This window comes from Sesamum indicum, linkage group LG8 (genome assembly GCF_000512975.1).
Source record: "Sesamum indicum cultivar Zhongzhi No. 13 linkage group LG8, S_indicum_v1.0, whole genome shotgun sequence".
Classification (NCBI taxonomy): domain Eukaryota; kingdom Viridiplantae; phylum Streptophyta; class Magnoliopsida; order Lamiales; family Pedaliaceae; genus Sesamum; species Sesamum indicum.
Window position 1 is genome coordinate 11,324,901 of NC_026152.1, and position 10,914 is coordinate 11,335,814.

The 10,914-nt window shown below is 32.8% G+C and overlaps 1 protein-coding gene across 4 annotated transcripts; it reads left to right on the forward strand.

The window, feature by feature from the left end:
* Positions 1,957 to 4,321, forward strand: LOC105168281. 4 transcript variants are annotated; one of them, XR_002287560.1, is made up of 3 exons: positions 1,957 to 2,218; positions 2,462 to 3,863; positions 3,963 to 4,321. XR_002287560.1 is itself a non-coding variant. In XM_011088298.2 (2 exons), exon 2 carries the CDS (start codon positions 3,091 to 3,093, stop codon positions 3,796 to 3,798), a length of 708 nt encoding a protein of 235 aa, XP_011086600.1. In that variant the 5' UTR covers positions 1,957 to 2,218; positions 2,462 to 3,090; the 3' UTR covers positions 3,799 to 4,321. The 4 variants fall into 4 exon arrangements, 3 of the variants coding, with proteins under 3 accessions (XP_011086600.1, XP_011086601.1, XP_011086602.1); XM_011088298.2 differs by having other exon boundaries at positions 2,462 to 4,321; XM_011088299.2 differs by having other exon boundaries at positions 2,530 to 4,321.

Consider the following 10,914-nt stretch of genomic DNA (forward strand, 5'->3'; position numbering starts at 1 on the left):
TTGTTCTGTTTAGCAAATACAAGAACATATTATCATGTGGTACTAGATATGCATGTATAACTCTGATCACTGGCGTAGTTTAAGGATTTGATTCGAGTTTCCTCTTAGCCAAGTGATGAGGAAATGTGATGGAAACTGCAGGATCTTGCCTCATCTGATAGTAACAGCACGCTATTGCTTTGAAGCGGTCTTGCAAATGTTATTTCCGATGTAAAATACACCCTCACTAGGAAACTTGAGTTTTTTTTTTTTTGTCATATTAAAAGTAAAAATTTTTGAATACTAATTAATTACGGCTACAATACTAGCTGTTAGCTGTTATTTTGTAGGTGAGGTGTAAACATTTGCTACGATAAATATTTAGACTATAGCTAAAACCACGGAAATTTGTTATTAATAAAGGTTCAAATTAGGGTTGTCAGACGAGTCAAGTCGGCTTGATTTTGAATTCGAAAAATTCTAGCTCGAGTCAAGCCATCCGGCTCGTGAGCTTTTTATTTTTTATTTTTTATGTATATTTTTATTTTTAAAATTTTTATATTTTTAATTTCATATTTAATACTTTATCAATTTTAAACTCAAATTGACCATATATTATACTTATTAATCAATATTATACATTCTATTTTGGATAATAATAAATTATGATACTCTTATTTATATATTTAATTTTTATACAAAAACAAGTTTAATCAACAACTCAGTAAATTATAATATTTTTTTATAAAATAATTATTTAATATGACACATATAAAATTTATGTTATATTTTAATATATATTTCTATTGTCTTATGCTCTTTTAAATTGACAAGTAATTTACTTACGATTTTTTATATTTATTTTTGAATTTTATATTTATATCAAGAACATAGTATGCATTATGCAATCTATTTTATTACTTATAATTTTATGTCAAAATTTAGTGATTCCTATTAATTAATCTAAAGATAACAATAATAATAATAATAATAATGATGGTTGGACAACCGATATTTTCAAATTCGGTTAAACGATCCATACCAAATTTAGATACATATATATATATATATATATATAAGACAGTGTCTATTAGATCATATTAGACGGTATGATTAAAATTACATGGCCTGATTCAACGATACATCGTCTTGAATTATTACTCTTATATTTTGAGTACGATATCTCGACATCCGTATACCCAATAAGTTTAAAACTTTATCAAATGTATTTTTCTTTAAGTTTGATCATTTCTAACGATTTGATCTGAATTTTGATAACCTGATTAATCCATACTGTACAACAATGTAATATGATAGTTATATCAATGTAATACTAATATTTATGAATATACAAATTTATTGCAGATTGTGAACATATATCAATCTAAACTATAAAATATACTTATGTATTTCAATTGCATTAATCCAGATAATGGATACTTCTCCATTACTTTAAATAGTTTAGTATGAATTATTTTTAGTTAATTTACTAATTATATTACTATTGAACTAATTAGTAGTTTATATTTATAACAATTTATTAAAGTTTTACTATATTTTGGTATATTTATAACATAGTATGGATTATGCAATCTATTTTATTATTTATAAATTTATGTCAAAATTCGATGATTCCCATTAATGAATCTAAAGATAATAATAATAGTATTTAATGATGATGGAATAATTTTAATTATTTTTATTGTTATTTTATTATATATATATAATGAGATCAATCACTATTTTGTACTTTGGTTTATAAGAAACATTTTATTAATTTAATGTAATATTTTTTTTCTATACTTTTACTAATTATACAATTACTAAACTAATTAGTTATATTTATAATAATAAATTAAAATTTTATATCATACTGTTAATATTTTTTTATAATTAAATAATAATATTTAATATTAATTATATATAACAATATAATTTTATGAAAAGAATATACAAACAAACAATTTTATTAAAAAAAATATACATTCCTTCTTCCTCTTTCTTTCTCACAATTCACCAACTTCTTCTTTCTCCCCCAATTTTCAAATCTAACCCTAACCTCATGTCCATGTACCAGCGCAACGAGGAACAGACAACAGAAGGCGGAGAAGAATCAAACAAGGTACCGACAAAAAGAGGTGCGAAGTCATCGGAGACGAAACCAAAAGAGGTGGGTCCATTTGCCGGTGGACTATGTGGAAATATAAGCTCCGGCTTAACTTAGCTTCTCCAGCAAAAGGTGCATTCAATTTTTCACGCCTTCTTTTGTAGCACAGAGTTGTCACTTTGCTTTCACGTTTCTATACGTAAACTTGCGTTTCTTAGTTAGCACAATAATTGGTTAGTTAACGAGTCAACAAATTAGTTAGCAAGTCAGCTTAGTTAGCCGAGTTAGTTACTTGTTAGTTGGCAGCAGTTAAGAGCTCTCTCATCTTGTATACATACACAGTAATCACATTTCTTCAATGAATTTTTTTTCCAGATTTTAAATTCAAACTTCAGAATGGCAGTGTTGATTGTTTTCTTTAAAGAAATTTCACATGTTATCAGAGCCGTCTATTGAAGGTCTCTGCATGCCCGGAATTGATATTGATTTCTCACGACCTTTGGAAACAATGGCAGAGTCATCTGTAGTAGGGGTAGGAAGGCAAGAAACTGAGAGGCAGACAGTTCCTGAGGCACTCCAGCTGAATGGATTAGATCATCCAGGGATTATCTTGGTACTCTCTTAACCAGTTCTAACTATCTGACATGGAGTTTTTCAATCAAGCATGTTTTGAGAGCAAAGACAAAGTTAGGATTTATTGACGCCAGTTGTGTGAAACCAAGTGTGAATGATGCGAAATATGAGCAATGGATGAAGGTTAACAGTATGGTTACTACTTGGATTCTCAATTCAATCTCAAAGAATATCGTGCAAGCATATACATACGCCAAGACTTCAAGGAGTTTATGGTTGGATTTGAATCAGAGATATGGTAGCTGTAATGGTTTATATCAGATACAGAGATCGATTATTTCACTATCCCAAGGAACATGAGTTTGGCAGATTACTTTATAAAAACTAAAAATGTTGTGGGATGAATTGGTAGAACTGAAACCTACACCTAAATGTACTTGTGGTGCTTCGCAGGCTATGGCCGATTCCATTGTATCACTCAATTACTTCAGTTTTTGATGGGACTGGGAGAAGAATTTGACAATGTGCGACAACAAATTCTTGTTATGGATCCTGCACCTTCTATAAATAAAGGTTATTCCATGATTGCTAGTGTTGAAAAACAAAGACAGGCGCACATGATGGGGACTGAGAACGTAGCCATGCACACAAGAATTGATTACAAGAAGGATTTTAGAGTAGTGACAAGGAAGAAATCAAATGAACATAAGAGAAGTCAGTACTGTAGCCATTGTGAAAGAACATGTCACACAAAAGAGACCTGTTTCAAGCTTCATAGGACCCCAGAATGGTACAAAGAAATGGCTGAACAGAGAAGAAAACAAGTTTCTAGAGTGAAAGCGCTGGTTGCAGATAATGTTGAGAGAAGAATAGATAGAGGTAAACTAGAAAGCAAGGACGACATCTTGCTTAACAAGCTGATGAAGCTCATCAAAAGCAGCATACAACTGAAGGACCAAGTTCACTTTGCACAAACGGATGATTTTGCAAGTGATAATTATGCCTTTGTTAGTCATGAGAAAACTGTCTTTGATTTATGGATTGTGTACACAGGAGCAACTAATCACATGTGTGCCAATTCCCAACTTCTCCATTATATTACTCCTTCGTCTCACCCAATTTTTGTTCACCTCCTCTAATGGAACCAAACAACAAATCACACACAGGAAGCCTTTCTTTACATGAAGATCTTACTCTCACAAATGTATTGCTTGTGCCCAAGTTCAAATACAATTTACTTTCAGTCCAAAGCTATGTACCTCATCTTCCATTGACTATATTTTTCACTCATTGCCTGCTGCAGGTCCAGGAGAGTAGGAATATTCTTGAAGTAGGAAAGTTGGTGGAGAGCTTATACATTCTAGACAAGACCTCTTTTTTCCTGAATTGATTCACTTGTACATGAAACCATCTTGTTTCCATAGCCTTACTTCTGATACAGATATGTGGCATAACAGGCTAGGACACCCATCTTTGAATGTACTACATCATATTACTGAAATAAAAAGTTCTACTTCAGCAACAAAATTGGAATGTGTTGTCTGCCCTCTTGCTAAACAACACAGACTCCCATTCTTTCCCAGAAATACACATACTTCTCATATCTTTGAATTAATTCATCTTGATCTTTGGGGACCTTACAAATTACCATCTTTTACAGGGTGTCACTACTTCTTTACAATAGCGGACGATTTCAGTAGAGCGACATGGACTTTTCTCCTCAAACTCGAAAGCTGAATTCCACAAACACTACACCACTTCTTTAAAATGATTCAGACAAAATTTCAAACCTCTATCAATAAGGTCTGAGAATGGGACTAAATTTGTTAGCATTCTTTGTCATACTCTATTTCAATCTCTTGGTATTATTATCAAACTTCATGCCCTCACCCTCCTCAGTAAAATAGGGTGGTTGAGAGGAAGCACAAACACATACTAGAAGTAGCTTGAGCACTTCTATTTCATTCATCTTTACCAAAAAAATTCTGGGGGACGCTATACTCACTTCAACTTATCTTATTAACAGATTGCCCCCAACTGTCCTAAACTGGAAGTCCACATTTGAAATCCTATATAACAAACCACCTCATCTAGACCATCTTAAAGTGTTTGGATGTCTTTGTTATGCCTCAAATACATCACCTCATAAGAGCAAATTTGCTTGTGTATTTCTTAGTTATAGCCACACACAAAAAGCTTACAAAGTATATGACCTTCAGTCCCATACTACTTTTAGCTCTAGAGATGTGGTATTTCATGAATCCACCTTTCCTTTCAAGAACCCTCCTCCACAAACAGACTCCGTTTCACTTCCTTTTGTTCCTCTAGACACAGACACCTTACATGACACTCCATATGCTGAACCTTCTCCCTCTCTTTATTCTCTTGATCCCTCCATTTCAGAAGCTTCTGCACCCACAGATATACCTCAGTCCCTTTGAAGGTCCACTAGACAGACCTCCAAACCTACCTGGCTTGCTGATTATGAATGTCATTTCTCCACTTGTCTACTTCTTGTCATCCATCTACTTTTACTCCTGCACACATGCATCTTGTTGCTCTTTTGTCTTCAATACAGGAACCACGAACGTTTTCTCAGGCTTTCAAGGACTAGCATTGGATGGAGGCTATGGAGAAAGAATTACATGCACTTGAATCTAATGATACTTGGGAACTTACACAATTATTGCCGTTCACATTCTTCGCTATCTGAAAGGGACCTCTTTCCTGGGTTTATTCTTCTCTGCTCATAGCTCTTTGCAGCTCAGTGCCTACGCAGATGCATCTTGGGCTGCTTGTCTCGTTTCTCGCCACTCCATCATTAGATTTTGCATCTTCCTTGGGTCCTCCCTCATCTCTTGGAAAACCAAGAAGAGGCCATCGTGTCTCATTCTTTCTCTGAAGCAGAGTACTGGAGCATGGGCTCCTGCTCATATTCCAGGTTCTCAGCAGGTTGTTGACATCTTCACTAAGGCTGTTTCTGTTGGAGATTTCACTCACCTTGTTTCCAAGCTTGGGCTCGTCGTCTCCAGCTTGAGGGGGGGATGTGGAAATATAAGGAGGGCTTAACTTAGCTCCTCCAAACTTCGATTCTCCAGCAAAAGGCGCATTCAATTTTTCAAGCTTTCTTTTGTAGCACAGAGTTGTCACTCTGCTTCTGTAGACACAGAGTTGTCACTTTGCTTTTTACGTTTCTATAAGTAAACTTACCTTTCTTAGTTAGCACATCAATTAGTTAGTTAAGTCAGCTTAGTCAGCCCAGTTAGTTTCTCGTTAGTTTGCAGCAGTTAAGAGCTCTCCCATCTTGTATAAATAGACTTTTCAATGAATGCTTTCCAGATTTTACATTCAAACTTCAGAATGACAGTGTTGATTTTTTTCTTTACAGAAATTTCACATACTACCACCGTTCGACTTCTCTCTCCATGATGATCATTTTGAGCCGTCAACCTTCTATTTTGATAACTCCTCGACGAGCGACGTCTTCCTCTTTGAGCGCCTTCTTTCAACCTCATTTCCTCCACCGTCTGAATGAATCTCAAGCCGCCGTCTGCAACGAGGAAGGTGATTGCTATGGTGTCGGCCAAGCATGAAGCGAACATGTTTCCATTGCATCTCTTAAGGTCTCTTGTTTGATTTATAGGAACTTCAAACGAAGCCTGTAAAAAGTTCGAAAATCATGGACCTTTGGTTCTTCTGTATATTTGCCTTCATATTTGCCCCAAATTTTTCTAACCCCGTATTTTGCTCTAAAAAATTATGGCTCTTAGGTTCTTTTGTAACCCCCATATTTTGCCACTCTTTTGATCTTTTTCTATTTTGTTTATAATTGAAGTTGACTCGATTTGAAGCTCGAGCACGAGCTCGAGCTCATGCTCATTATATACAATTCGAGCTCGAGCTCGAGCCATAGAAATGAAATTCGAGCTCGATTTGAGCTCGACTCGTTTATAGCTCTAGTTAAAACTTGTGATTTTATATTGATTTTATTTGCCCATAGTAGATACATTAACTTTCACGTTATAGTAATTTATAGTTTAGGAAATAATTAAGCTTCTTTTAGATGGCCGATCGGATTTTATTTTTGAAAATTAGGACTGTAGTGCAATATTCATATACTCAGTGCACAAAGTATTGTTCTAGTATAAATTTAACCTTATAAATAGGTTTCTAATAGAAAACCAAATTTTATCACATTATCGCCTATTGAAACATAACCATTGTAATTTTGGAAACGAGGTCTTGTTAATTTCTAAATAAAAAATATGTAATTAGTAATTACACTAACTCCAAGATAAAAGTCGTTATAATTAAATTTGGTGACGCCGTCCACTTAGTAAGTAATTCACATGTTATGTAGATACAAATTTAGACGGGCACATCGAGTTTCCCCCTTAACATGAAGGTGGATGGAGATGCTTTGTTATTAATAAAGGACATAAAGATGGGTACATGATCAATAACAACATGATATTGAAATGTCACATATTTCATCTTGTCAAGTACTGCTTGAATCTATTCTCTAACATCATAAGAGACTAATCCATGATGCAATTCAAACACCTCAAACGTACAAATCCTAATATAGAAGCCAATACAAGACTCATATCCGAGCCCCTGCCGTTATGTGACTTGCCGGAATGCTGCGGGCTTGACCTAAACCTTCCCTCAAACACGACGAATCTCAGCTGAGGTAGACGTCGACAGCCAAAACCCGAGCAAACGAGTTGAATCTGAAGAGAGCATTGCCCACTCCAATTTTGCCCCGCCTTTTAGGATCCATGCAGCGCTTCGTTCCAAGACGACATTCTTGAACTGTATCAGCTTTCGATTGATACAGCTGATGTGTAGTTCTTGATTCAGTTTTATTTATGTTTGTATGGCTGACGGGGAATTCTTCTTCCCTGGATTGAGGGCCTTAAATAGCTGGTGATCATCCAACTCCATCTTATTACATCATTGTCCACTATGTATACATCCTTTTTTTGTCTGGTACATATCAAAAGTTGCTGTGGTTTGCTTAGCCTTTGGGTCTCTGTTAGAAGACCTGACTTTAGTACTTTATCATCTACTGTTGATCATGTCTTTGCAGATGAATTATTAGTCTTGTGAAATCATGGTCTGAAATTGGGAACTCTCATGGGAAGTTGCAAGAAACTAGATGCACTTAGGTGTTGTATCGAGGAGTCTGACTCTACATTACATACTGGATTTTGTTTTTCATCATCGCCTGTAGCAATTATATCCGACTGTTCTGTTCTAATCCGAGATTCCGAGCGATTGTTGACGCAGTAAAAATTCATCTCCTTTTGTGTGTTCCGGCATTTGACTTTTGCTTTCTAATTTTTGCACAAGGTTCTAGTTTTGTTAGTAAAGTTCTTAACATTAGGTGCTCGCAGATTCGGATTGAATTTTCTATTTTAAATTTTATTGCACTTTCTATTTTGTTCAATATATAGACATAGTTTATATATAATTTTTTTAAATAAAATAAATAATATAATTTTTATACACATAAGCAGTACATATTAATTAAAATAAAAATAGCCCACACTGGCTTGAAATTGTTTGTTGACTGCTTTTTCACCTTTTGATGGTATTGCTTTTGATTTTTGAGTCCCTTTTTACTTATGTGTTGTATCAGTGAATCCCACTAATTCGTGCTGGTTTCCAACTTTCTCTCAATTTCCATTTCAACTAATTTTCCACTACTTCTGTTTTACGTGTCGGCCAATAACAAAAAATCTAAATTGTCAAGAAAAGATTTTTCTTTAATATAATTCACCCAGCTCATGTCCCTCTTCGATACATTACATACACGGCTAAGAAAATTTTTAATTCAAATCAGGTTTCGTCGTATCGAAACTACTTATATGATACATTTGTTGTGTGATTAATGTATAGTTAAAAAAATAACTAATTATATAATAAATATATTACACTTATTATATAATTAATTTGATTTAATAATGTTAATTTGTGTAAGAATTTTTTTCAAGATTAACATCACATACTATAATATCAGAAAACTCAAATTGAAATGAATCATAAGTAGTTCGCATGCAGTCTATGCAAAATAGAAAGAAAAAGACGATTCAAGACGAGAACACAAATGCCACCGAAGTCATGGACAATAAATGCTTTTTAAAACTATATAAACCCCTTTTCAAAAATTTGAGAGTAATATTTTATTGTTTGTTGAAAAATTATAAATACCCGTATAAGATTAATGACTGTCTAATAAATATTTCTTCTTAACAGTTCATTACAAAGGGTATTTATTAGATGATCGTTAACTCTGAATATTTATTAGACGAATGTCTATTTTACATGAGGCTAACTCAAAGTTTTTTATTCATATACGAAATTGTAAAATAGGACAATTATGTTTTTTCCTCCCCCTCTGCGGACAAACAAAACGGCACCAACTTTTGATGAGGGAATGTCAAGCACTACAATAAATTTAAATTTAGTTTTAATTAACTATCACGATTAAAATTTAATAATTGTAGTAAATAATTACTGACTATAATCACATAAAAATTACTGACCATATTTTTTACAAAAATGGTTAAAATATCTATCATATCTAAAACCATAGTAAAAACATTTATTATGACCCATTAGCATGAAAAATATAATTTCATAGTGAATAACCCAAATTTTTGAATCATTTTTTTAAAAATCCATAACTAATACAATCAAAGCCAATAATAGATATTTTTCCTAGTGAAGTGGGAGTTGGTCGATTTGTTTATGCTTTGGAACAGTGTTTCTTATAATTGTAATTGATTACAATGATGTGGGCATTAATGAAAACGTGGTTTTTGACATCATTTGATTCCACTTTGAGTAGGGTGGAATTAAGATGTGGGATCCATTATTATTGCCTCAGCTAAATTGGAATATACGTACAACAATCCTCATTTTCAACTTTGATTTCAATTTTTCTCTTCTTATCTTTTTTCCGTATCATTTTTTGTTCTTTTTTTATATATTATTTCACGTCAGTCTGACTATTAGTAGAGTTGGGTAGTGGAAATTTTAGGCGAACTGCAATTTAAAGAGTTCGCGTTGTTCATTTGAATAGTCGATAAGAAAGTATATTTTTAAATCATGGTTTACTTTCTTTGTTTTTTTTTTTTTTTTGTGAATTTCATGAAACTTATGAAAATCTTCATTTTCGGTTAATGACTTGATTTAATCGTGTAGATATGCTATAAATGAAAATACATTCGATTTGATTAATTTCGTGTAAACAAGACGAAGAATTTTGAAAATGATGATGTTCGATTTTTTTATTGTGAATCTTATTGCATTTAATAAATACACATTATATATATGTACTAATTGTAGTTATTTCTCTTATTTTATTTAAGAGAAAACTTTGTATACATCGAATTTAATAAGGAAATGTGATAGGATTTATAATATTAAATCCAATCTGATTTTTAATTTGGGTAAAAAATAATGACGTGGATATTGACCAATTTCATTGTACTAGAGAAGAAAAGGAGGAAAAAGATAATTATTTACGATGAAAATAATAAATTTTTTCAAGTCAGACAAAACACTAATTTACAATGATGAATTCGTATTTTAAAAATCTTTTATCAAAATAAAAGTTAGATGGATGTTTTTGGTAGAAAAAATAAGCAAACTAATTAATATATTTTAAAATTTTCAAATAGCAAGAAATGAAAAGTTCCCTTCTCAAAAAAAGAAAAAAGGGCAACAACACCACCACTGTTGTTTATGAAACCCGTTCTCATCTAGTCAACACTTAGATGATATTCATCACAATTTTTTCGACTTTCATACCATCGTCGAAAAATATTTCATTTCCGTGGCTTTACAAATTAGAATTCCCTCCTGATGTTACAATTCAAGTTACGGAATCATAAACAAGTAAATATATATATGTTCGATAAAAAACACAATAAATCATTGATGTGATGTGTACCTTTTCATGTCGCCTTTGTATGAAGTATTATTCACTTTAATTGAAGTTCTGCACATGAGTTTAAATTTTCTTTAAAAGAACACTTGCTGAGAAGAGGGGATTGATTAAAAAAAAAAAAGAAAAAGAATTGACTGCAATAACATTAATTTTTCCTTTAAACTGTGTCTTGAAGGTAAGGCCCAGGCAAAAATTTCGTCACATTTGATAGGAAGTTGTAATAAAGTGAGCCCACCTGTGATTCATCTCATTTTAAGACCTCCTTGGCCCATTTATTAACTCAGCACAGGGAGAA

Coding starts and splice junctions, on each gene's coding strand:
- LOC105168281 (XM_011088298.2), top strand. CDS start 3,091: ATGTACTTGTGGTGCTTCGCAGGCTATGGCCGATTCCATTGTATCACT.